Below are 25,905 nucleotides of genomic sequence, written 5' to 3'. Positions count from 1 at the left end.
CCCAAGGGGCTCTGTTTTTATTAGCGGGGAGAGAGTGAAACACCCAGGTGCAGGTACTAGTGTCATTGTGTCTAGGCCTCGCAGCAGCCAGAGCCAGAGAAGGTGTGTGCGCACATAGCATAGGGTTGTGTGTAGACACAGTTGCGTGCGTTCTACACAGCGCTTCCTGGCAGTGGTTGCTTGTAGTTAAACTGAGGGCCTGCTTGGTGTGTTCTGCTTGCCCACGCACGTTCTTGCAAAGGCTGGAGAACTCCCAGGTGCAACGACCTTTGAGTCTGGCTGTCTGCACAGTGGCAGGAAGAGGGGATTGGCTCAGCAAACTTGAACCTGTGCCGTGGCCTAAGTGGCCCACGCCATGGTTACAGTGCAGCATGGTGACACCCCTCCTGCTGTCTGGAGTGTGCGCTGTGAGGGCCGTGTGACTTCTGCGAGGAGCTGGTGAGGACACAGCGGTGCAGGGGGTGGGTGTGCGCAGGAGGATGGTGCCGGTGAAGGACCAGAGGACACCTGGGAAGTCTGGCCACAGGGAACTGACTGGTGAGGCCGGGCTTCCCGGGCTGTGTGCTGGGCACACCTGGGCACTGATTCACTCTGAGGAGCTGTCTGCTTACCCCTGTCCTCAGCTTCTGGGCCCCACGTGGGACTTGGGGAGTGAAGGCAAGGTGACCGGAAGTGACGTCCTCACTTGGGAGGTTTGGAGGTTAAACAGCCAGATGAGACCCGGAAATCTCTAGGTAGCCTTCTGCCGGCCTTAACCGCCCACTTAGGTGATTCGCATAAATACCCACTGCCTTGAGCGTGCACCTAAATGTTCTCACAGCATGTTTTAGCTGCCACTGGCCACACTTAGAAATTAAAGTGGACGAGCAGACTGAGTGGGTTTGTGTTGGTGGCTGACTTGGCTGCTCTGTAGTGGGCAGATGGTGAATTGTTTGGCCCTGTTTTCAACTTGTAGAGAAGCTCACCGATCAGGTGATGCAGAACCCTCAGGTTCTGGCAGCCTTGCAGGAGCGGCTCGACAGTGTCTCCCACACTCCTTCCAGCTACATCGAGACGTAAGTATGCTGTGGGCGAGGCGCGGTCCAACCTCCAGGAACGAGGGAGAAGGAAAACCACTTCCCTGTTCCTTAGAATAGGAATGGTGCTTCCATCAGCGGGGAGTGCTGGCTCGGGCGCAGGGTCTGCAGAGGGACTCAGACCTGGGGAGAACGCAGCAGGTGGGCGCTCTGGTCGCTGGCCCACAGGCCGTTCTGTGGCCATGGGAGACTGAGTCGAGCAGCACAGGGAAGGAGTTGGCAGGGGACGGGTGCAGGTGAGGGCGGGACGCTGTCTCTTCCTGGTGTCTGTCAGCTGTGAGCCATTCCTCCCTGACTCACCTCCAGTGCCTGCAACACCACCAGTGGCTCTTTCGGGAGAGGCTGTGTCCTGGTGCCGCCCAGTGAGGGCTCCTTGGGCAGCTCTCCCTTCTGGCCGGGCTGTCTTCCTGTTGGAGGGAGGGCCGCTGCTGGACTCCCGCCTGGCAGTCAGGCCGGAGCTTGGTCTCAGACGCCCCCCCACCCCCACCCCACCCCCACCCCCACGGTTCCCAGTGCAGGGCTCAGCGTGTTCCAGGCTGTGAGGGAGGGGAGGGGCCCTTGGGTGTGCTTTGCCCAGACAGCAGGCTCTCGGGAGCTGCTGGGAGGCACCTGCAGGCTGTCCGTGGCTGCAGTGCAGCGGGCAGCAGTGGGAGAGTCGTGGCAGTGCTTTCCAGTTCTCGGGCTTAGAGCGGGGGACAGACACGCTGCACGTCAGGTGCCTGTTGTGGGGAGACGGTCGTTATGTCACTGACAGGATGGCCAGGGGACAGCAGGGACCGGTTTGCTTAGAACCTTTTATTCTTACTGCATGAGGACGACTTCAGAAGTTAGAAAATGATTTCAAAATGTGTACCTCGTGCAGGGAAGCTGTACAGATTGCAGTGTGTGTCGCCTCTTGTGAAACTTTCTCTGTTGCCTGTGTCCACCTCCCCCACTCGTTTTAGGAGGGTGACGGGGGTCTGGAAAGGCCCTTCACACTGAGGTGGCCTGGGTCTGGCTTACCCAGCACAGGGGACTTTGGTGAGCCACAGCCGCCATGGCAGGAGTTCTTTTTAATTTACATTCTTTTGGACGTTTAATGAGACTGGACGGCCCTAGCTGGTGTGGCTCAGTTGGTTGGGTGTTGTCCCGTGCACCCAAAGGTTGCTTCTTCGATACCCGGTCAGGGCACAGGCCCAGGTTGTGAGCTTAATCCCTGGTGGTGGACATGGAGGAGGCAGCTGATGGATGTTCTGCTCTCACGTCAATGTTGCTCTTCTCTTCCTCTCCTTCCCTCTCTAAAAATCAATGAAAATGTTTTAAAAATTAATGAGATTGGAGGTTTCTTCTGTGTTCGATTATTTTTATTTTGTGAATTATTTCCTCAGCTTCCTTCACACTGTTTTCCCCGTTGGGATGTGTGTCCTTTTCTTTTTTAAATATATTTTTATTGATTTCAGAGAGGAAGGGAGGGAGAGACATCAGTGATTAGAGAGAATCATGGATTGGCTGCCTCCTGCACGCCCCACACTGGGGATGGAGCCCGCAACCCGGGCCTGTGCCCTGACCGAGATTGAACCGTGACCTCCTGGTCCATAGGTCGACGCTCAACCACTGAGCCCCGCCGGTCGGGCCTTTTCTTAATGATTTTATCTCTTTTTCATAGTAAGGATGTTAATTCTGTGTTAACCTAAATTTATTTTAATAAAACAGAAAAGCATGCCACTGAGATGTTGCAAGCATGTGACAGTTTTCTTCTCTGCTTTCTCTTTAGTTTACCTAAAGCCGTGAAAAGAAGAATCAACGCATTGAAACAACTCCAGGTGAAGTGCGCTCACATAGAAGCCAAGTTCTACGAAGAGGTCCATGACCTGGAGAGGAAGTACGCGGCGCTGTACCAGCCTCTCTTTGACAAGGTGGGAGCATCTCCTCTGATTCGCGCGTCTCAGACCGTTGAGGCCGAGCACCCACATTGCCCAGTAAATCACCCCGAGCTGTTCTTTAAGTCCTAGACCGAAGCTTAGAGTAAGTGATAGGAGCGTCCAGGGTTCAGTCTTCTCATAGGCATTGTTTGGAAACTCACGGCCTTAACTCCTGTCTTTCCGAATGACATAACTCTAAGAAGGTCTCGCTCTCACTTAGAGAAGGGAGTTCGTCACTGGTGACGTGGAGCCGACAGATGCGGAATCCGAGTGGCACAGCGAGAATGAAGAGGAGGACAAACTGGCTGTAAGTTGTTCTTTTAATGAGCGCGACTTGCGTTCTCTTTCGCACTGTTACACACAAGAAACGTCTCTTAATGGTCTTAATGCTCAACATGACTTTACAAAGAAAAGCGCTCCTGGCAGGAGGTGCTGTTCCACCCTGAGGTCAGGTGTTGGTTTCTTATGGCTGAATACTGAGCAGCCGTGGGCCTGGCATCTGACGGTGCCATCAGCTCATGCAGGGGAGCAGGCACCGTCCCCCGCGTCGCTCAGTGACCCAGAGCAGCTCTGCACTGTCTGCAGGGAGATAGCAGATCCGATGAGCAGAGGTCGTTAGCCTCAGTGACGGGCGCAGCCAGGCGTGCTCTGGTCACCAGCAGACGGGGTGGTGAGGAGGGTGTACTGGAAACACCAGGACCAGCGGTAGGAGGAGGTGGCCAGAGCGCCTCGCCACGTGACCACGAGATCAGTGGGCTACGGGTCCTTTCAGTGACGGACCCTGTCCATCACCTGCTCGCAGCCTCTTACCTGACGGCCCATTCCAGTGCCATAGGTTCACTCTGCCAGCCGGATCTTGTGTTTGGGAGACAAGTAGCTTCAATCTGTAAAATTCACTTTTATGGGCATTTGTGAAGAATATGCTAGTTTTGGTAGCCACGTGTTTTGATCTAAAAACATGCAGAACCTGGCCTGGTCGTAGCTGTGGCTGCGGGTCAGTATCCTTGTGAATCAGATCCTTTGTGCTCAAGAAAAACCTTTCTCCGCTCGTTTCCTTGTAAGGTCCCAGTAGCACCGCACTCCCACCTTCCCGCGGCCCTGACCTACACAGGCACCTAGCCTTTCTGGTCCCCGCCCTCGTGTGGGCACAGTGCCTCTGGCTGAGGCGGCAGTTAGAGCGTCTCCCTGGCCTTGGATGGACAAAGTGGTTGGCAGTTCTGGTGGCGGAAGCCACGGGAGTTGCGTGTGGTAGTGGGTGATCACCCCCAGGTGGGGGCCTCGTGGAGCCAGCACTGCACAGCCTTGCCTGGTATGTGGCCTTTGACCCCTCTGGAGCTTTTCCGCCAATTTAAATGGTTTGGTGGAATTACGTCTGGACGGAGTGCCTTGAACGCTTTGTCCCGGAAACCTTTCCATGGTGACCTGCTCGGCGGTCTTGGAATGTAGGGTCAGAGGACCAGGGTTTGTGACGGCAGTTGGTGCGGGATTCTGGAATGATGGTCTGCGTCGAGCGTGGAGGATTTGTTGACTTGTTGCTTGGTGGTAACTGTCCTGTTCTGCTTTGTTACTTTGTAGGGAGACATGAAAAGCAAAGTCGTCATCACAGAAAAAGAAGCCGAGGCAGCAGAGGAGCCCGCCCCCCGAGGGATCCCCGAGTTCTGGTTCACCATCTTCAGAAACGTGGACATGCTGAGCGAGCTGGTCCAGGTTAGCATGCTCCATCCTGGTCTTCCGACTGCGTGTGAGCTCCTCGGGGGTTCACTGTAGGGGAAAGGCACTCCTGGGACCCCCACTCTGGAGAAGTCGTGGCCTCACAGGAGGGTTATTCCTGGTGGGGACCCCAGTCACACCTACTGCAGCTGGAGTGGGAAGCCTTCAGCCTGAGCCAGAGCCCTGGGTCAGTTCACCTCCTGGGAAAGGGCTGCTGCCTCACCCAGAAAGCCTGTCAGCAGGTTCCAGACGCCTTTCCATTTTTTTTTGGTCTTTGTTTTGTTTTTTAATTTATTGATTTCAGAGAGGAAGAAGGGAGGGAGGGAGGGAGAAAGAGAGAGAGAGAAGTAGAAACATCAGTTTGTTCCACTTACTTACGCATTTATTGATTGCCCTGTGTGTGTGCCCCGATTGGAGATCGAACCTGCAACCTTGGCGTATCGACCCTAATCACCTGGCTAGGGCAGCCCTTCTCCATGTCACTGATGTGGACAGGCGGGAAGTGAGGGGTGAGAATGTGTGCGTGTGTGTGCATGTGTGCACACACTTGCACTGACACATACTTATTACACTTCTCCGTTGGTGGGTATTTGAACTATGAAACAGGCCTGTTGTGCAGTCTCCGTGGGCCGAGACTCAGGACAGGATGTGAGGAGTGCATTTCCTGCTCCCCTTCACCTGACAGGGCGCGTCTGAGACAGGCGGCTTGCGACAGCATGTTTTCCTGTCTGACCCTCCTTTTCATGCACAAGTTCAGGTCGGGGTTTCAGAAAACCAGACCTTGCCACACGTCAGAAATTCATTGGGAAAATTGAAGACTCTATGGCAGACCTCACCCAGACTGCTTTTTAGAATCACCTGGGCAACTTCTTGTTTTTCCCCCAATATATTTTTGATTTTGGAGAAGAAGGGAGAGGGAGAGAGAGAGAAACATCCATGATGAGAGAGAATCATTGACCGGCTGCCTCCTGCACGCCCCCCACTGGGGATGGAGCCCACAACCCGGGAATTGTGCCCTGACCGGGAATTGAACCGCAACCCCCTGGTTCATAGGTTGACACTCAACCAATGAGCCACGCCAGCCAGGCACCTGGGCAACTTTTAAAACTCAATAGCAAAGAAAAACAAAACAAAAACAACTCAATAGCAGCCTCAGTGCCTCTGCTTCTCCACGTCCCTGACAGTCCCAGGTGTGGGTAGAAGTTCCCGGATTCTGGGGTGCCCAGGGTGGGAAGTCGCCACAGAGCAGAGCCGGTTAGCTCTCTCAGACCTCGGTAGCTGTGCCCATCCTGGGGCACGCAGGGCCCGATTTCTCAGGTCTGGGTGGGCCTGGGGCTGCTTTTCTGATGTGCTGCTGGGTGGGGCACGCTGTGCGTGTGGCAGGCTTGTCATGATGGGGCTTTTGGTGCCAGTAGGTGACTTGCTTGGTGACCTGGCTGTTGGTGCTGGGTCGCCGTCCAGGGATGGTGTGGCTGCTGCTTGCACGCATTTCCTGGTGTTGAGGGCAGTAGCTGAGGCCTACGTCAGTGAGGTGTCTCCTTCATTCTCCCAGCACCTCTGTATCATGGCCTACTTCGGTGTGTAGGCCGCAGAGCGTCTTAAAGCTGTGGGAAGACAGGCTGGCATCTCCAGAGTGTTTCCTATCGGAGGGAGTAGTGAAAGGTCGTTGGCACTGACCTGACAGCGTCTGGCCGGAGGGGCCATTCGGGTCAGATGTTAATTCCTGAAGATGGACTCGACTGAGTGCTTGGTGCTCTGCGTGGGGTGGCAGAGCGGATGCTGCAGGAGAGTTTAGACCAGTGATGGCGAACCTATGACATGCATGTCAGAGGTGACACGCGAACTCATTTTTTGGGTTGATTTTTCTTTGTTAAATGGCATTTAAATATATGAAATAAATATCAAAAATATAAGTCTTTGTTTTACTATGGTTGCAAATATCAAAAACTTTCTACATGTGACACGGCGCCAGAGTTAAGTTAGGGTTTTTCAAAATGCTGACACACCGAGCTCAAAAGGCTCGCCATCACTGGTTTAGACGCAGTGGTTCTCAACCTTCTGACCCTTTAAATACAGTTCCTCATGTTGTGACCCAGCCATAAAATTATTTTCGTTGCTACTGTTATGAATCGTCATGTAAATATCTGCTATGCAGGATGGTCTTAGGCGACCCCTGTGAAAGGGTCGTTCACCGCCAAAGGGGTCGCAACCCACAGGTTGAGAACCGCTGGTTTAGAGGGTCCGGACAGCAGCTTCCACTCAGCCCCCCCGTGGTGCCCAGGGCCTAGCTTATGGGCCCCTAGTTCTGAGCCTGTCATCAGGACGTTGGGCTCCGCTGGGACCACGGAGTTCCTGTCCTCGAGGCCTGGGAGGAGCATGGTGTTATTTCAGGGACTTGGGACGTAGCAGAGGGCACTGCGGGTTGAGGGAGGAGGGGGACGGTCCCACATGAGGGCATCTCGCTGGGCAGCATACTGGTGGTGACGTTCCCCTTGGCATTCAGCACGAGGCAGGGCGCACCAGGACGTGCAGTCTGGGCCAGGTGTTCTCTGGAGGCGGGATCTGACATCTCGGACTGCGGTCCCTTTTGTCTAGAGAGTTGGTATGTGCCTGTGTTGCTGGTTTTTTGTAGTTGTTCTGTGTTAAAAGAATTTAAAATTAGGAACTTGATGTTTATCAGGCTCAATTCTTAGAACTCAGTGGAACCTCAAGAAATCTTTTAGTTCAGTCCCCAGACTTCAGGGGCAAAGAAAGAACAGGCCAGTGTGGCTCAGTGAGTTGGAGCATCAGCCTGGGCACCAACAAAGGTGGCGGGTTTGATCCCTGGTCAGGGTGCACACGGGAGTCACCCTGTCAGTGTTTCTCTCTCTCCCTCTTTCCTCCCTTCCTCTCTCTCATAATAACAAGAAGTCACTTTCACAGGTGAGCGCCTCGGTAGGATGTGGTTGCTGGGTTTCGAGTCTCGTCATCCTCTTGTGGTTGGTCTCTCTCAGACTTTCTCAGATGCAGACATTGGTGACTCTGCGTGTGAGTGACGCGCAGAGTGAAAGCGTGCAGCCGTGTTGGAAGTCCTCGTGTGATGCCTGAGCTGTGGGTCTCAGACACGCCTCGTGTGTGTTGTTGACACTGAGTGACTGCTGTGGGTTCGGGAGATGTATTGCCACATGCCAGTGGCCGTGTGATGGGGGTGGCTGCCGTGGCCGTAGCTGATCCAGGTGGTTCCTGTGGTTCTGTCTCTTCAGAGATGCTCCGGACCGGCCTGCTGGGGGGCGGCACCTCGGTCCCAGGCACAGGGCCCTGTGAGAGCAGCCGGGGCCCTGGTCCCAGCACTGAAGGTGCTGCTCTCAGACCAGCTGTCGGGCAGCAGCTTGGGTGGCTCCCTGGAGTCAGTACTTGGCCAGGAGAGGACCCACCAGGGCCGCTCGCCCACCACCAGGAGGGATGCAGCAGCCACTCCGCAAGGACGCCTGCTGTTCTCAGAAAGCTCAGGTTTTGTGTTCCTCTTTGTGTTTAGGAATATGATGAGCCGATCTTGAAACACCTGCAGGATATCAAAGTGAAGTTTTCAGACCCTGGACAGCCTATGGTGAGTACTGATTGAGCTCCTGGTTGGTGCCGGGGGCGTCAGGCCACTGAAGGCGAAGAAAGGGCTTGGGTCCAAGGCGAGAAATCAGACCCGTCACTCACCTGCCAGGGGACCTGAGCGAGATGCTGGTGGGGATTAGGGCAGCATGGCAGGTCGCCCAGGCCGCCTGCTGGGTGGTGGCAGGTGCAGGAGGCAGGCCGGGCTGGGCTCCCCTGTCCCACGTGGTGTCCGCTGAGGTGCTGTGCCTTCTCACTAGTTTGTTACTCTACATCCTTTCCCTGAGGGGCTCCTGGGTTTTTCGAGGATCTCATGTGTCTTTGAAAGGGTGGTGAGTATATATATACTCTCTTGAATAAGAGGGGCACTTTAACAGAAAACCTACTAGGTGTCTGTTCCAAAAAGCACCTGCAGGCTACCCTGGCTGGGGCCCTCATCTCATACATCAAAAGGTAGTGGTTTTGGCCCTAACCGGTTCGGCTCAGTGGATAGAGCGTCGGCCTGCGGACTGAAAGGTCCCAGGTTTGATTCCGGTCAAGGGCATGTACCTTGGTTGTGGGCACATCCCCAGAAGGGGGTGTGCAGGAGGCAGCTGATCCATGTTTTTCTCTCATGGATGTTTCTAACTCTCTATCCCTCTCCCTTCCTCTTTGTAAAAAATCAATATATATATATATATATATATTATTTATTTATTTAAAAAGGTAGTGGTTTTGATCCCCAGTTAGGGCACACACCTAAGCTAAGGTTTGATCCCTAGTCAGGGTGTGTACGGGAGGCAACTGATGGATGTTTCTATCTCACATCAATGCTCCCCTCTCTCTTCTTCCCTCTCTCCCTCCCTCCCTTCCTCTTTCTCTAAAAAAACAATAAAAACATATCTTTGGATGAGGATTTTTAAAAAGAACAACCTGCAGATAAGACTGAAAACATGCTCGCCTGCTCTGATGTGTCACAAACCCCTTCCCAGAACCCCTGAGACAGACAGCGTGTTAGTGTGGGGGGTGGTCTGCCTGCCATTAGGCCCAGCCAGCCCTCCCTCTCCCCTGGGAGCAGTTGGAAGGCGCATCCGTCCAGCTGGGCTGGGCTCCTAGGAGCCCTGCGCGTGGCCTGTCCGTCTGGCGGTGGCTGGCGGGCTCCATCCAGAGCCGCCGCAGGTCAGTGGCGGGACTGACTGGCTCGCTGGTGGCTCTGTCTCAGGTCTTGGAGACGAGCACCGGGCTGTGGGCTGGGGACCTTGGCCAGGAGCTGGCCCGGGTCTCCCCTCCCCGCCCTCCCTGTCACAGCCCGGCCCCAGGGAGGGCATGAGGGCCCGGGTGAGTGTATTTCTCTCCCTCGTGCTGCAGGTGGGACCGGGAGACATGCCCATCTATGTCCCTTCCCTTCCCTGTCTGCTGAACTCCCGAGGGGACATCCGCTCTCCTTCTGCAGGGGAGGTGTGGGCATGAGCCAGAGATGCCTGCTCCAGGCTGAGGGCCACTCTGGTGGCGGAGGTGACCCCTTTTCTCCTACTGCAGCCTCTGGGGTGGCCTGGGGCCCTCCTCTCAGCCTCTCCCCTAGTCTGGGCTCCTCACTGTGAGAGGCTTGTAGCGCCCTCTGGGGACCACCTGCCGCCATGGCGGGCTGATAACGATGTGAATGCTCTTCGCAGTACGAGCACTCTTGTAAGATGCTGTGAGTTTTTCCTTCCACTGCTTTCTCACCTGCCATTCATCCTTCCCTTGGTTCCCTTTCTTCTTTCTTGCCCACGTGTCGGATGTGGCTCCCCGAGGACTGGAGCCTGAGCGGCGTGGCCACGAGCCAGTCTTCCTCGTGAGTCCTGTGTGCTCACTCTACGAACTTAGAGAACATGCGGCAGCCTCCAGCGGCTAGAGATACGCCACCGCCAGTTCCCCTAAGTCTTACCCTGTCAGGTTATTATGAGCCATCTAAGACATTAAAGCTGCAAAGAAGACCCACCTCGCTTCAGAACGAAGGGGCCAGCCCGCACCTGCTTTTCCCTCTCCGCGCCACTGCTCTGACATGGCAGCAAGGGGCGTGAGAGCGAGCGCGAGCAGACACTGTCGTGCTGCTCTTCCAATGCCACAGGCGCTCTGCTGGGCGGGACAGCGTTCTTACTGCCCCTCTTGGTGTAGATGGTTACGTAGCGTTCCCTGTATGCCCCACCCCCTGTTCTGAATGGTTGCCTCATGGTCAGCATCCTGGAACCCGGGTCTTTAAGCTTCTGACAGTCCTTTTAGTGTAATGGCTGGGCCGCTGGAGGGGAGTGAGCATCAGTGAGGCCCAGAGGCGGTCAGTTCCGCTCCTCCTGGCACTGGGTCTTACACTTCCTTCTTGTAATAATAACCTGTACTGGTCTCTATTTTGAAATAATTTCAAGCAGCACAGAGAATCTCACGTGTCTTGTCCACCGTAACCACGGGGCTGTCCGAGGCGGGACTGCTCCTACTCTCGGTGTGACTGTGGTGAAGACAGTAGTCCCGCCTCTGCTGCTGGGCAGAGAGCACCATTAACTGACGTGTGGGATGGGGGCACGAAGGCGGTGCCCTCCCCCCTGGGCCCTTTTTGTTGGTCCATTAAACACCTTAATTCACCCCAGGGCGTTCGGGTTATTCTAGATAAACAGAGGCCATGGGGAAGAAGAGTCAGAAAATAGGAAGAAAAGAAATGACACTGGGTGGGGAGGACGTGGGGCGAGAGGGGAAGGGGAAGAACTCTCCCCGGACAGGACAGGTGCTGAGGGGCCGACTCCTGCAGAAGGCTCGTTGGCCCAGCCCGCCCGCATTGTGGTCATGGCCACAGTGGCCCCTCCCACCTCCATCTTCATGCTGGGAGGGAGGGACAGGGACCCGGTTCCCCGAGGCTGCCTGCCTGTCCTGCTGAACTTGGACCTGCCAGACCAGGGACTTGAATCTGTTGACCATCCTTCCTCTCCAGCCTACATGGCTCTGGCAAAGGTCAGTGGACATCCCCCGGCCAGAGCCTGCGCCATCCCTTCTAGACACTGGACGTGGGTGTTCCCCAGGCTCTGACCCCCCGTGTCTGCCCTTGTGCTGTCGTGGCCTTTCTCCCCCTTCACCCCCTCTTTGGAAAGCCCTGTTTCACTCCCCTTTTGTGTCCTAAGTGCTGCTTCCATGGGTCAATCTTCAACTCGGGGGGAGAGGTGTCACTTCCACTCCCGAAACCACTCAGCCCTCCGAGCAGTGGGGTTGCCCCAGGCGGCCTGAACCCAGACTTGGCCTTCACAGACGCTCCTTACCTCACGCACCAGGACAGGCTTCTTTGTCCGTTACGAATGGGCGGAGGGGAACGCGTGAGCACAGATTCCTGCCTCCCTTCAGCATCTCAAGTAGAATGCATTCCTCAAGATAGTGGTATGAGGTCACAGATGGCTTTTTTAGTTCATTAATTATTTTGATATTGCCAAGTTGTCCTTCAAAACGCTATTTACAGTCCGACCAGTGTGGTTCAGTGATTGAGTGTTGATCGAGGAAACAAGAGGTCACTGGTTCAATTCCTGGTCAGGGCACGTGCCGAAGTGCAGGCTCGATCCCCAGTAGGGGTCGTGCAGGAGGCAGCTGATCATAATTCTCTCTCATGGATGTTTCTGTCTCTCCCTCTATCATCTTCTTTGAAATCAATAAAAATAGATTCTTAAAAAATTTGTAGCCCTGGCTGGTTTGGCTCAGTGGATAGAATGTCAGCCTGTGGACTGAGGGGTCCTGGGTTCGATTCTAGTCAGGGGCACATGCCTGGGATGCGGGCTTGAGCCCCAGTAGGGGGCATGCGAGAGGCAGCCGATCCGTAATTCTCTCTCATCATTGATGCTTCTGTCTCTCTCTCCCTCTCCCTTCCTCTCTGGAATCTATCTAAAGAAAAAATATACTGGAAATTTGTAAACACAAAACGTAAAAAAAAAAATGTATAAAGCCATTTGCCTTGTGTGAGTGCTGCTGGTTCCCCAGAACGCTGGCTAGTCGCCGTCTTCTTACCTCTCCTCCGCTTCGGTGCCCGAGTGTGAGTGTCCTCTGTTGGCCGTGGCTGCTGCCATGCACACCTGGGCCCATTCCCCGTGAGGCTGTCTCCAGGGTGCGGACTGCTCCGTGGCCGTGGCCGCAGGGACGTGTCCCGGCTGTGGCTTGTGTTTCCTTTTCTCCCCCACGGGTCTGGCCACTTTCACTGCGGAGCAAGGACAGCCGCTCTGCCTGCCTCCCAGGGAGGAAGGAGAGGAGGGCGGGGCTGTCTGCCCAGTTTCTCCCTCCAGACCCTCCACCGCACCAAGAGCCCGGCCTCCCCGGGAGGAGACGCACACGCCCCGTCACTGCCTTCCCTTTGTGCCGCTGCTTTTTGCAGTAAAGACGTTTCTCTCGTCACGTAGCCACACTGTGGGCTTCTGCCTGTGGGTCCTGCTGCGGGGGAGCTGATTCCCCGGAAGCACGGTGTGGCTCATCAAGTCTGTCGCTGGGTGTCTGTGGACCAGGGGTCCTCAAACTTTTTAAACGGGGCCAGTTCACTGTCCCTCAGACCGTTGGAGGGCCGGACTATAGTTTTAAAAAAAAGTATGAACAATTCCTATGCACACTGCACATATCTTATTTTGAGGTAAAAAAACAAAACGGGAACAAATACAATATTTGTATTTGCATGTGGCCCACGGCCGTAGTTTGAGGACCCCTGCTGTAGAGTTTTGGGCGCTCACCCTGCGTTTCTGTCTTCAGTCTTTTGTGTTAGAGTTCCACTTTGAGCCCAACGACTACTTCACCAATTCAGTCCTGACCAAAACGTACAAGATGAAGTCCGAGCCGGATAAGGCCGACCCCTTCTCCTTCGAAGGCCCTGAAATAGTTGACTGTGATGGGTAAGGAACGCCGTTTCACCTTTTTTCTCGGCAGCGAAACTGGGAGGTGACTTGAGAACTGCGTCAGAGAGAAATGAGGGCGAAGCAGGAAGCCTTTCACTTGCCCTGAAGCCCAGTGGGCGAAGAGGAAGTCGTTTTCTGTGGGGGATGTGATGGCAGCGCCGGGGAGTGTGTCACGTGGACACATGGGAGGCTTTGGGGCAGTGGCCCGGCCCCTCGTTCTCCTGAGGGGCTCGGGTTCCCCGGCCCCGTCCGTCCGGCTGTGGCCGGCAGCCCACATGAGTCGGCGCAGAGCAGTGCGCCAGGGGCTGGCTTTGCAGATGGGGTCAGCGTGCTTGTCCTGGGACTCGGGTTGAGCACCTTGGCGACTCCAGTCTGTAGGTCCCCAGGGAGGGAGTGTAGTTTGAGTTGTTCCTCTTGGGCAGTTGGAGATGCTTGGGACTGGTTTCTCCGCAACTGAAACGTTATTTTACCCGCTGGGACCTCGTGCTTGTCCTCATGACCCTCCGTCTGAGTAATTCAGACCTCAAAGTCCTCGTGACTCAGTGGTGAGGGTTAGAAAGGGCCACTGTCCGGGCCGCCCTGGTGCCAGGAGGCCTGGCTTTCCGGCGCTTCTAGGGCCGGCACCGTCCAGGTGCTGTCAGGGGTTACCTGTGGTCCAAGGTGGTTCAAGGGCTAGAAAGCAGCTGTGCCCCACCCACCTCGCAGCACACGGGGACCTGCTGTGTTGTGTCCGGGTCCTTGGTATTGGCGGGGGCCACCTTCCTTTCTCCAGCTTGTCCCACTCAGTTCAGTTGCCTTGAGAATTGGGATTTGAGTGGTGACTTCAGGTGCACTCGGGGAGGGTGGGGGGGCTGTCCAGGGGCAGCAGGTGACAGACTCTGGAGGTGCCTGTGCCCAGCCTTGGTCGGGGTTGTTCACAGAAAACACGCTGCAGCGTCTGGGCTGACGCACACAAGCCTCCAGCCGAGGAGGCCTGGGGTACTGGTGCCCTTGCCCGGCAGAAGCCCGAGCTTGAGGCACCGCTTTGTCAGGGTGGTGGCAGGCAGCCCGTTTCTGTCACTGCCTGCAGGTGAGCTTCATGCGCGGTCACGCTGGCTTGCAGGTGGGTTTATGAAACTGTCCAGGTTAAGCGTAGAGTCGTGGTTTGCTTGTTCTCTGCACTGTGGTCGGCTTTTCTCCTGAAGTGTGTGTTGGTGGCTGTCGTGCCCCTGCAGGTGCACTATTGACTGGAAGAAAGGAAAAAACGTTACCGTCAAAACGATCAAGAAAAAGCAGAAACACAAGGGTCGAGGCACCGTCAGAACCATCACCAAGCAAGTCCCCAATGATTCCTTTTTCAACTTCTTCAGTCCGCTGAAAGGTGAGGGGTGTCCCCTGCTTCCCAGAAGGCCCTGTCCTGCCGCTCGGCTTTTACCAAAGACCTGCTGGCGGGCATCTGTCCTACTGACCCAGAGAAATCGGAGAGGGTTTTTGGTGTTTACGAGAGAAGGTGAGAGGTGACAGCATTCAGCGTTTCTTTTACATGAGCTGTTGCTGGGACGGCGGCACCTTGAGCCCGTTCCCAGGACCACGCTCAGCACCTTCACCTCCAGCCCCAGCTCTGGCGGCGGGTCCTGGGCTTTGCCCGTGATCCTGTGCCTTTGTTAGCAGGACACACACTAAGGTGTGAGCAGAGCCTAGGAGCTCCGCAGGGTGACGCTCAGCGTAAGGTTGGACGGAACGTCCATCTTTATGAGCAAAATAAAGACGCAGTGTGTGTGCTGATCTTGCCTGCACCCGCCATCCGTACCGTGTGTAGGCACAGGGCACCTTGAAAGCAACCAGGGCTGGTACTGCCAGCAGCGAAGTGGTGACTGGTGGGTAAAGTGCCACTCGAGATTGGCAGGTATGCAGAGTGTGTATTTATCACATCGTCCTGCTTGTACCGTATGTTGGTGTTATTTTAGGCCCTGTGTGCCATTTGGTATGATTTGTAAGTTATTTTTTGGTTCTGAGAACACAAAAACATTTCCGTCTAAATGAATGATAGTTGCTTCTTGGCTTTCCGCCTTTCCGCTTAAGAACAGTTTCGTAGGAACCCTCTGCCTTTGGGTAGCGGGGCCTGTGCTTCTGTGAAAGAGCTCGTAGCCCCAGGGTCCGTCCTGGCCCCTGCGAGCTGGGCTGGTAAGGGGATGGCGCTGTGTCAGAGGCACCTGTGCTCACGGGTGCAGGGGGGCAGCACGGGACCCTGGCAGCAGGACGGGAGGACAAGGCGGCACCCCAGGCTCCATGGTAGGAAGCTCAGAGTGCCTGCAGGGCCTCCCACGCCTCCCTCCGTCTCCAGGCTGCTCGCAGCCCCTGCGCTGCAGCTCTGCCCCAGCCAGGACTTGGTGGGGCCGGGGCGCTTGGAAATGTATCTGTCGTGGCGCTCCGTGTGTGCATCTCCATTGAGAGGCACTTGAGGCCGAAGCAGAGCTTGGAAGCTTCCGTTTTGAGTGTTGTTTCCCCCGAGCGATAAAGTAAAGATGGGTCTCGAGCTGGAAAGGTGAGCTGCTGGCTTTGAGAGTAAACTATTGGGACACCTCAGTGTAATTTTCTAATCCTGAGAGAACGTGAAGGCGGAGCAGTTGGCTGTGTCAGCACGGATACGAGGGAACGAGAGGACCCATTGGCTCTTCACCTTCCACGCTTAAAGCCAGGTTGAGATGATGAGCTGCGGCCCTGCCGCAGGACCAGGCGCCTTCGGGCTGTCATTCCGGCGCCTCACGCAGCTCCTCAGGCCTGAGCCGTTGGCTTTGACCTTGTCTCTGAGCTAGTGCCCCTTCGTCCAGCTCCCGCTCAGCTCGCAGTCCGGTCTCATCGTGGCTATTTTCTGCGATTTGTCTTGGAGCCCAGAAGGTGTCGGTGTGTGTTGGTTTGGGGGTAAGAACAGCCATGACTGTGCTCTCTTAGTGTCCCTGGTTGGGAGATCCCTCGGGAGCCTGGTGGAGTCATGACACAGAGGCGCTTTGGGGGAGTTTCCTTAAAACTGGATTTAAAATACTTGATAAAATCAAAATGGAACGAAGTAGACTCGCGGGCTTGGGGATTGATCCTTTGTGGGGGTGGTTTCTGGAATTGTGGTGGTGGCTGCACAACACCAAGTGTACCAGGCAACATTCAACTGCACACCTAATGGGGGAGACCTTTATGGACGTACATGATAGCTTCAGTTGCTATTTTCAAAGCAATCACATGCACATCACTACACGTGATGAGCTCTGTGAAAACAAGGTGAGAGTGGGAGGCAGGGATGGGGTAGCCAAGAAAAACGTCAACATTGATGACATGATTTTTGAAATGAAGGAAACATAAAATGGCCAGTCCAGTGGCCTCTGTGTCCTTAAACCCACAAAACGGGTCCAGAAGTCACGTTGGTGGAGGTCCTTGTGCTGATCCCTAACCCTCAGGCCGGGCCCTCAAATCTGAACCTTAAACAGCCGTGGGGTGCTCGTGTGCCAAGGCTTGGGGACCGCTGCCTCGTGGGTGGTGTTTCGACCCTGGCACTTGGGCCTCCACTGTCTCCACAGTGGCTGGCACTGCACAATCACTGCAGCGGCCTCGCTATGACGGCTTCACTGTGACGGCCTCGCTGTGACGGCCTCGCTGCACGGCCTCGCTGACAGCCAGGGGAGAGGCGGAGACTCCAGAGGATGGACAGGCAGGGCTGAGGCCTGCAGTTCAGTGAGGGCCTCGGACCAGCACCGCTAAGATTAGGGATTCGAATCCCTTGATGATTTGAATGTCACTGGGCTTCACTGAGGGCGGATTTAATGACTGGGTTGCCTGTCGGACTCAGTTCAGCCCAGTCTGTCATGTGTGGAACCTAATCTCGGCGTCCTCTCTGGGGTGGGCAGCGACAGTGACTCCCGGCCCACAGGGCAGTTCCTCACGTGCAGGAAGGTGTCGGCGTGTTCGCTCCTTCCTCCTCCACACAGACAGGAGTGCAGTGCTGACCTCTCTGGGGTGGGGAGCTCAGGGCCAGTCCCCTTGTCTACTGCACGGTCACGTGAGGCTTTGCAGGACACGAGTTGAAGCTCTACTCACAGCGCAGGTGCACTCGTGGCCACAGCCGCCACGTAGCCACCTTTCCACCCGTTAATCCTGAACTGCTGTCAGGGCCTCAGAAGGTTGGCATCCTGCATCTGGGGGCCCGCCCAGGGCCCAGGCGTGCGGGGAGCGGGCACAGGTGCTGTGGGCGCCCACCAGCAGGTGCGGGGAAGGCTGAGCTGGGAGGCGCTCGCTTTCTCTGCAGCTGCGCTTCCTGTGGGGCCGGCGTTTGCTTCTCACTGTAACCGGGTGTGTTTTGTTTTTTCCAGCGTCCGGGGATGGAGAATCGCTGGTAAGATTGTGTCGTTACTGAAAGCCTCTTCCTGGCTGTAGAGTGTGCATTTCCTCAGTAGTTACCTACCTTCTCTGTAACCTGTTCCTCTTCCCGGAACCCGGCGGGGGGGGGGGGGGGGGTCGGGGGGTTGTGTTCACTGCCCTCTGTTCCCCGTTGGGCTGCACTTTGCTGCCTCCCTGCCATTGCACTGCTGTGCCTTTAAAGCAGCTGAACTCGTGGCCTGTTGCCGGGCAGTGCTGGCCCTGGGGCTGTAATCCCTTTACGGGGCGGGAATGTGAGAACAGTGTCAGTCCCGCTGAAGGGAGTGACCAGCTGAAGGGAGTGACCACGCCGGCTTCCCTCGCAGGATGAAGATTCCGAGTTCACGCTGGCCTCCGACTTTGAGATCGGACACTTCTTCCGTGAGCGGATCGTCCCGAGGGCCGTGCTGTACTTCACAGGGGAGGCCATAGAGGACGACGACAATGTATGTGTCTGCGGAGCCTGGCCCAGGACACATGGCTGCTGTTGGTGTTCGGGGGGACGTGGAGGGAGCAGAGAGGTCCCCGCAGTGGGGGAGGCAGGCGGTCCCTGTCAGCTTTGGGTCCCAGCCAAACAGGAGGGACCCTCATTCACAGAGGTCTGACCGCACCACGCGCTCATCAGCAGCAGAGCCAGTTCGTGCTGGCCTGTGGCTCCGTGACCTCACAGGGGTGCGGGCCGCGCTCTGCAGAAAGATCGCTGCGCGGAGACCAGCCGTCCCCAGCCAGAGTGGGGGTGGCCCCGAGCACACCTCTCAGGACCTACCAGTCCTGTGTCCATCACCTGAGGCAGTCTCCTTCACAGCCCAGGGGGCCTTGGGTCCTGATGACTGGTCACAAAGCTCTGTTGTGTTCAATATGTGTGTGTATATATTACTGACTTCAGAGAGGAAGGGAGAGGGGGAGAGAGAAATACCAGTGATGAGAACCAGTGATGGGCTGCCTCCTGCACACCCACACTGGGATCGAGCTGCAACCTGGGCCTGTGCCCTGACCAGGAATCAAACCCTGACCCCCTGGTTCATAGGTCGACACTCAACCCACTGAGCCACGCTGGCTGGGTACCAAGTTCTGTTGTGTAGCTTGTTGCTGGAGGGGCGTTTCAGGTGATGTTTATGCCTTGCTTTTAGAGCTCTGGCGGCTCCTGGTGCCTCCAGGTTTCCTTGCTTGTGAGGTCTGCTCCCTTGCACCCGTCGCCATGCAGGCCTGCTCCCTTCAGTCTCCTGTGCTGAAGGCCCTGCTGGGCTGTGTGGTTCGGGCGGGAGGGCGTTGTGGGCCCGTGCTTGGCCACGTCACGTGCTTGCGAAGACTTAGGGTTTAGGAAATGCTGGTCACACGACGAAGTGAAGGCAGGAGTTCTGGTGTGTCTTCCATCTCCTGGGCCGTCTTGCTTGTCCCAGGGGCTGTGCGCCCCCACATATAACCAGCTCTACCAAGTGTGAGATGGGTTGGAGACAGGCCTCTGGGATCTCTCTAAAGGAGGCCCCCGTGAAAGGGTGCCCGTAGAAGCCCCGCAGACCCATTCCTGAGTCTGTCGGAGACATAAAATGATCCATAGATTCCTGTGTGCTGCTGTGTGCTGAGCTCAGCATCGGCCAGTTTCCTGGTTGGCCCAGCACACCCAAGCTGGCAGTCTCCTTTCTTCACCCCCATTATTAGTCCTTTTGACTGGCATCCTATTAATGGGGCAGGGCTTGTGAGTGAACATTCCTGCAGCGCTGGCCCTGGCCAGCCGTGGCATTGGTGCCCAGGCATGCCCAGCAGCAGATGGCTTGCAGCACTTGGCCTGGAGTCACGCTGCCCTCTGCTCAGTCCGAGCAGGATTGCCGGCCTTTCCTAGGCCTGACCAGTGGGCCCTGGACAGGGCAGTGTCGGCCGGGTTGCCTCCACACTTTCAAAACCTAAACTGTTCCCTTCTTTTTCAGTTTGAAGAAGGTGAGGAAGGAGAAGAGGAGGTAAGGCCAGCTTGTATGTGGCAGCTCAATGCCCCGGTGGGCGGGGAGGGGTTCGGCTTGCTCTGCGGAGGGGACAGCGTGTGAGCCCCGGGGCCTTGTTACATCCCTTTGTGTGACACGGCAGGCGTGGGCCCTGCTGAGAACTGCAGATCGATGGCAGGTGCCGTAGCAGGTCCCGTTGGACCCTGCATTTGGCTGATGAAAAAGCTTCTTAGGAAATAATGGTTCAATCCACAGAATCAGCGATATGTTGATTTCAGGCCTAATACTCAGAAAAATTATGAGTCCAAAGGACGTAGTCAGTTGTGGGTAGCGATTGCTTTCCTTCTGAACTGAAGCATGACTTTAGTGTGAAGTCCTGTTCACTCCTCTCCACACAGGAGCTGGAAGGCGACGAGGAGGGGGAGGAAGAGGACGATGCCGACGCGAGCCTCAAGGTGAGTTGCTCTGGAACTGCCCACTCCCAGGCACTGGGCGAGGCACCTGGCGCGTTCCTCCAATTAGAACGGTGGCGGGGTGTCAGGAACACTGGAGCGGGACTGCTCAGTGCCTGGAACGGCGGGTGTGCGAGTGGCCAGTGCCTCCTTCCCCAGCTCTGCTCGGGCTGTGTCCCTCGCCTGGTCTCGTGCTGGTGATGATGTCACTGACACACAGATGCACTTGTGTGCTGGTTTTTGGAAAGGATGCAAAGATAGCACTTTGATTGGGGGGGGGGGGTCCTTATTTTTTAAATAGAGGCATGAAAATGTAAGTATAATTTACAATTGTACTTGGGCTGAGAATGCTTAGAAATTAAGTCTAGATTACTCATAATTTAAAATAAACTAGGAAGCTTTTTATAAAAAATGACAAAAATGAGTGAACAGCCCCATTAATTGTACTTGTGAGTCCGGAGTTGTACTCCTGCTCTTGATTGGCTGAAACCAGGTGCTTTGCCACTTGTCGCGCACTAACTGCAGCGCGGCCTCCCAAGGACTCGCTCCTCACGTCACCGGCCTTCGTAGTGCGCCTCCCGCTCACCGTGTGCGTGTCCCCATCTTTCCCCAAGTGCATTGTGCCCGACCCTGTGCATGCAAAGCCTGGTCTTGTCACCGTCTGTACCACCACGTGTCCCTGTGCACGCATGCTCACCGCGGGAGTTCCTGCTGGGGAACGAGGGGCGGGGGGCAGATTGTAAATGCGCTCACCGAAGCGTTCATCGTTTCATGGTGGCCTGTCCGTCACGGTAACTATTCAACACACCTGTGCGCACCTGAGTGCCAGCTGTAGAGGCGCAGACCGGGGGCCTGGCCCTGAGTGCTTCACGCTTGGGGGACAGGAGTTGGGGGGTGTCTGTGAGCTAACAGAACTGGGTGGTGGTGACCCTGACACTGCTGTGCCGAGCCCCAGGTGTGTTCTTTGCCCTGGGGCGCGGCTCACCGGCAGCTGGCGCTCGGCTCCTGTTGTTTCCTCCTGGTGTCCGTCCTGTCCCCTCACGTCCTGCGTTCTGGGCACTGTCACCACATGGCACGTGACCTGGCAGAAGGGAGAGGATTGTTGGCACTCACCCCATGACGTCTCGAGGTGTTTGTTGGGAGTGGGTAGTGCTGTGAATGCTAGAGCTGTCAGCCGTGTGGGCAGACGCAGGCTTGTCCTTGTGAGGCCCTGTCCCCCGTCCCCGTTCCCTCGTCCTCCTGTCCCCCCGTCCTCTGTCCCACCCGTCTCCCGTTCCCTCTGTCCCCTTGTCCTCTCGTCCCCCCGTCCTCTGTCCCACCCGTCTCCCTGTTCCCTCTGTCCCCTTGTCCCCCCGTCCCTCTGTCCCTCTGTCAGATGGCACCTGTGCAGAGGCACTTGTCAGTCTGGGCGGCAGTGGAGAGCAGCAGAGTCGGGGAAGGCCAAGCTGTGCGTGGAGGCTGTGCTCAGCCGCAGCTGCAGCCCTTCCTTCCGTACGTGAGATGGGGCTGCTCCCTCCTGAGAGCGTGTGCGCTTCCTTTCCTCATGCTGACCCTGCCTTTCCGTTTCTTTCCCCGTTTAGGTGTAATTTTTGTCTGTTAATCATGCGTTTCTAGGTAAGGTGGAATTCCATTCATTCCTAACTTCCAAATTGTTGATCTGTGCTTATGACAATGCTGTTGTGACGGGCAGAGCAGGCTGCTGTGCGGGCGCACGGACCAGGCGGCCACGGGCCTCCTGACCAGCTGTCGTGTGTGGGGCCGTGTGTGCCTGTGGAACCGGCCAGCCGCCACCACTCTGGGTCCTGCTTGCCAAGCCCAGTGTTTCTTGCTGCCCACGTAGCCAAGGGGTCACTGGTGTGGCGTTTTTCTCGACGACAGGACTGCCCTCCAGAAAGAGGGCAGAGGGGAGGCCCTGGGAGGTGGGCAGTCTGCCGGGGCCTCCTGGAGACAGTCTCGGCTTCCCCACCCCTGCTGCTCCCTCAGTCCCTGTGCCTGTGCCACCCCTGCTCACAGGCAGTCGGAGTCGACCCCGCCATGTTTCTGGACGTGCCTCTGTTCCTTGTGCAGCCAGTGGGTAGTGGGGGGCCGAGCTTGTGCCAGTTTCTTACCTGAAAAGCGACTGCCGTGTGGTGTGGGCATTAGCACGTGTGTTGAGGTTTCTGCGGTTCTAACTCAGCGGCAGATCCAGCTGTTGGTCTCAGCAGCAGCAGCAGCAGCAGCAGCAGCAAGCCCAGGCCACTTGCAGGGGCGTGGGTCATCCTGGGCTCACCTGTCGACACTCAGCACTGCCAGGCTGGGGCGCAGCAGCGGGAAGAAGCGGGGAACCGGAGGCAGACACGCAGGCAGCGGGAAGTCGGGTTCTACGGCCAGAGGCAGTGGTTCCTGGGCTGTGCCTGTGAGAGCCGGGACTCGGGGCTTCCTGTCAGAGGCGCCTGGTGCTGGTGCGAGTTCAGGTGGGGCCTTTGAGGGTCTGTCGCACTGTCCTGTCACATTCGTGGGGGCGCAGAGCAGGCTGAAGGTGCGTCCGCAGTGAAGAGAGGATCTGGGCGCTAGGTCAGGGCCGGTCACCTGCCTGCGTGTTGGCATTGCTGCGCCCACGTGTCTGAGGAGCTTGGCTGCCAGGTTGCACCTGAAGCTCACTCCCCACCTGCCGGCTCCTCTGAGCATCACAAGCTGTGCAGCCTGGGCTCGGAGCGGAGGACCTGGGTGACCGGAGCGCCATGCCCAGCGGCGCTTGTTAGCCGCTCAAGCCACCCTTCTGTGGTCCCCGGATTGGCAAGGTTTGGGCTATAAGTTTTTGCCTTTGAAACACCAACTCCTCTGCCTTGATCATCGGCATGGAGTGACCATGCTGCCATCACACTGGCATGAAACAGGAGGCTCGGCCTGCATTCTGTTTTGTCCTGTGTCCACAGCCCCTCCTGGCCTTGGTGTGGGCGAGGACTCTTCCTCTAGCGTCTTCACAGCCACGCGGGGATGGCGTTTAGACCAGCAGGCAGCTCGTGTCCCCTGCGTAAGCCACAGTGTAGCTGACAGCGTCCCTGCGTCACATGACACGGTGTGTCGTTTATGTCGAGGGCGGGGAAGCCCCCGTCACCTCTGCAGGCTCCTGAGCACTCTGCTCCGGCCGCAGCTCGGGGCCAGCACGCGGCTCTTCCCCCGAGAGGACGCTGCTTGGTGCGAGCTCTGTCGGCTCGGATTGCTGGTTGGCCTGTTGTTTTGGTGTTTCAGGTGACAGGGCAGGGCCCCCAGCCTCGAGAGGCCTGCCACCAGCCCTGGGCAGGGCTGGGCAGACACAGGGCCAGCCTGTGGGTCCCGGCTTGTCCTCTGCTCCTTCCATTTCGTGTGCTAATCGGGAGCTTGGACCCGGGTCCGAGGCTGCTGCTTGTCTGTATGCCTCCTTTACGTGCATGTCATCCCTTAAACGTGATTCCCAAAGACCAGCTGGAGCCCAGCTCACACCTGAGGGTGTCGGCGGCGGCGTCCCAGGTGTTTCTTCTCGGCCCTTGGGTGCTGAGGCCATAGGCATGCCGGATGGGGTCCCGAGAGGTTGGTAATCTTAGCTCGGATGGATGGGTGCACCCGCTCTGCTGCCCACAGCATTCATGAGGCGCAGGTGTAGTTCCAGTGGTCGGATTATACACGACAGCTCACACTGAAGTGGTTCAGGGGTGGGGGGACTCCCCTCTACCTTATCTGGAAGGATAGGTTTCCCACTTGGGGGCTCCTGGGAGGGTGGCGGCTTGTCTGTGGATCTTGGAGTCGTGGCTTTCCGGGCATTCCTCATTATCAAGGAGAGGGGCCCTGAGGAAGAGGCAGCCCCCCCGGGCGTGGGGCTGGGACAGGAGCCCATCCAGATCCAAGTGTGGATCCTGTCGGGGGAGGGGGTGTTGTGCTGACTCACCGGGCAGTGCCTGGGCACCCAGAGCCCCCAGCTGCCTTCCAGCCTGGGAGCGGGTCTCCTGTCACTTGCTGACAAGTGGGCCGCTCTGCCCGGGCCTCCTGCTGCCTTGCCCAGAATGAGAGGGTCTCACGGGCCTTTTAAACAAAACAGGCAGCTCTGCTGTGACATTTCTCCGGGAAGTTGGCTTATATTTTTATTACTTTTTAAAATATATATGTTCTGACTTCAGAGAGGAAGGGAGAGGAAGAGAGAGAAACATCAATGATGAGAGAGAATCATGGATCGGCTGTCTCCTGCACGCCCCAGTCTGGGGATCGAGCCTGCAACCCGGGCGTGTGCCCTGACCTGGATTCAGTCTGGTGACCTCCTGGTTCACAGGTCAACGCTCAGCCACTGAGCCACACCAGCTGGGCTTGTTACTGTTTTACAGGCCTGTTAGTGCACAGTTGAGTGTTGGTTTCCTGGTGGTGGGAGATGGTGGAGGGACGTGGGCGGTTCACAAGCCTGTCTCTCTCGTTGGCAGAAGGAGCCCAGCCAGCCCTCGGAGTGCAAGCAGCAGTGAGCAGCGACCTGTCGGCAGCGCCCACACCAACCTTGTTCAAGTGCATGGTTTTCACTTCACTTCCTCTTTCCTTATTATTTTGCTTAACCTGTACAGCGGCCACTTACATGCGTTTCAGGAGTAGGAGGTTTGATCTAACCCGCACCCGCCGCGGCCTTGGGTGCAGCTCAGTAGACTTCCCCAGGCCCACCTTTGGGGGCCCGTAGACCATGTGGGGTGGGAAGGTCCCCGAGCCCAGGACACAAGTCGGGAGCATCTGCTCCCATCTCTCATTTGGAGACACACCCGCTTCGTGCCCAGCCCCCTGGCCCCCTGTCTGTCTCGGCGGAGCCGGGGAGCGTCCGTGCTGCCGGGGGCTCTTACTTTGGTTTCTTTTCCTCGGGGTGGGGGTGGGTCGTGGCGCCCACCGTGCTGAGGGTCAGCGTGGGTGGTGCATCCCCATATTTATTTGTTCCTCTGCGCTGTGAGCCTCGGGTGCGTGCTGGCGCTGGTCCTCAGGTTTCTGAAACCATGTTTGTGACTGGAGACCTGGGGAGGGGACGGGGAGAGGTGGTGGCGGCTCCTCTGGGAGCGAGGCCTGTGTGGGAGGATGCGCTCCCTCCTGCCACTGCGGCTGGTGGCGAGCTCGTCTCCTTGCTGTGGGGACCCCTCTTAGCCAGGCAGGGCCCTGTGCCCATCTTCTGTGGGGAGGGCTGGGCGGGGCACAGGTGTGCTCGTGTGTAAGTGTTGCGTCTCCTTAGCTCCCATTTCTCAGCCCCACGTCCATCGTGTCTTAAAGCCCTGGGTTCAGAGCGACCTGTTCTTGGCTGGCGTGTGGGGCTCCGAGTGTGTGACCGCGTTCCCTGGTCCCTGGTCCCTGGCAGCTGGCGACGGGCCCACGGCGGGCGCACGGACCAGGCCTGGGGAGTGCTCAGCCTTATTACTTAGACACATTTGTAACTGAAGATGCTGTTTTCGATTTGTACAGACTAGTTAGAGTATCTATTAAAGTGGTGAAACCTGAGCCTGCCTGCGTGTCTCTGTGGGGTGGGGAGGGGGTGGTCGCACTCCCCGCAGCTCTGAGGTGTGGCAGAGGCCGGGCCCGTGTCTGGTTTTCCTTTTGTTCCTCTGGCCGCGTGTAGTTGCCTGTTGGTCTCCAGGCCCCGGGAAGCCCTTTGCTGGCTCCTCACTCTGCACGAGAGGGCGGGCTCCTCCCGGAACCCCGCCTGAGGATGCTGCTCGGGCCTTGTCCCCCCGCCCCCGAGGGCGGGCTGCAGAGGCGAGCCTGGCGCTGGCCGCCCTGGGCCTCGGCTGTGAGCACATGTTCACAGGTTAATTGCAGGGTCGGAGATGCTGCACAGAGCGTGTCCCGGGTCACTGGCAGGGAAGCGCTGGGCCTCTTGGGGAACAGTCTTCCAGGGAAAGCCCTCTCCCGCTGCCCCACAGTGGCAGCTCCCATTCCCGTTCAGAGCGCTGCACCCAAGGGAGCGAAAACGAGAGGCTGAGAGTGGGAGGCTGCCCTCTGTTCCAGCTCTCCCGTAGCACAGGCTTTCAGGA

At 57.1% G+C, this 25,905-nt stretch overlaps 1 protein-coding gene across 7 annotated transcripts in view; it reads left to right on the top strand.

Annotated features, from left to right (window-relative positions):
- The window catches only part of NAP1L4 (nucleosome assembly protein 1 like 4), a 34,914-nt gene extending 9,542 nt beyond the window's left edge, over positions 1-25,372 (top strand). For 4 of the 7 annotated variants that reach the window (XM_081099524.1, XM_081099525.1, XM_081099526.1 and 1 more), the window contains exons 4-15: positions 956-1,055; positions 2,830-2,971; positions 3,198-3,284; positions 4,553-4,684; positions 8,202-8,273; positions 12,989-13,128; positions 14,346-14,491; positions 17,469-17,491; positions 17,841-17,960; positions 19,440-19,469; positions 19,850-19,906; positions 24,331-25,372. In XM_081099524.1, the coding sequence (XP_080955650.1) occupies positions 956-1,055; positions 2,830-2,971; positions 3,198-3,284; positions 4,553-4,684; positions 8,202-8,273; positions 12,989-13,128; positions 14,346-14,491; positions 17,469-17,491; positions 17,841-17,960; positions 19,440-19,469; positions 19,850-19,906; positions 24,331-24,369 (1,088 nt within the window). In that variant the 3' untranslated portion in view covers positions 24,370-25,372. Of the gene's footprint in view, positions 1-955; positions 1,056-2,829; positions 2,972-3,197; positions 3,285-4,552; positions 4,685-8,201; positions 8,274-12,988; positions 13,129-14,345; positions 14,492-17,468; positions 17,492-17,840; positions 17,961-19,439; positions 19,470-19,849; positions 19,907-21,483; positions 21,518-24,330 lie in introns of all 7 variants that reach the window. The other 3 variants (XM_081099527.1, XM_081099529.1, XM_081099528.1) reach the window with 1 other exon arrangement.
- Positions 25,373-25,905: the final 533 nt, after the last annotated feature.

The sequence above is a fragment of the Myotis nattereri genome (assembly GCF_964212035.1).
Source record: "Myotis nattereri genome assembly, chromosome: 9".
In the NCBI taxonomy this organism is placed as follows: Eukaryota; Metazoa; Chordata; class Mammalia; order Chiroptera; family Vespertilionidae; genus Myotis; species Myotis nattereri.
This window is presented reverse-complemented; position numbering and strand designations above follow the sequence as displayed.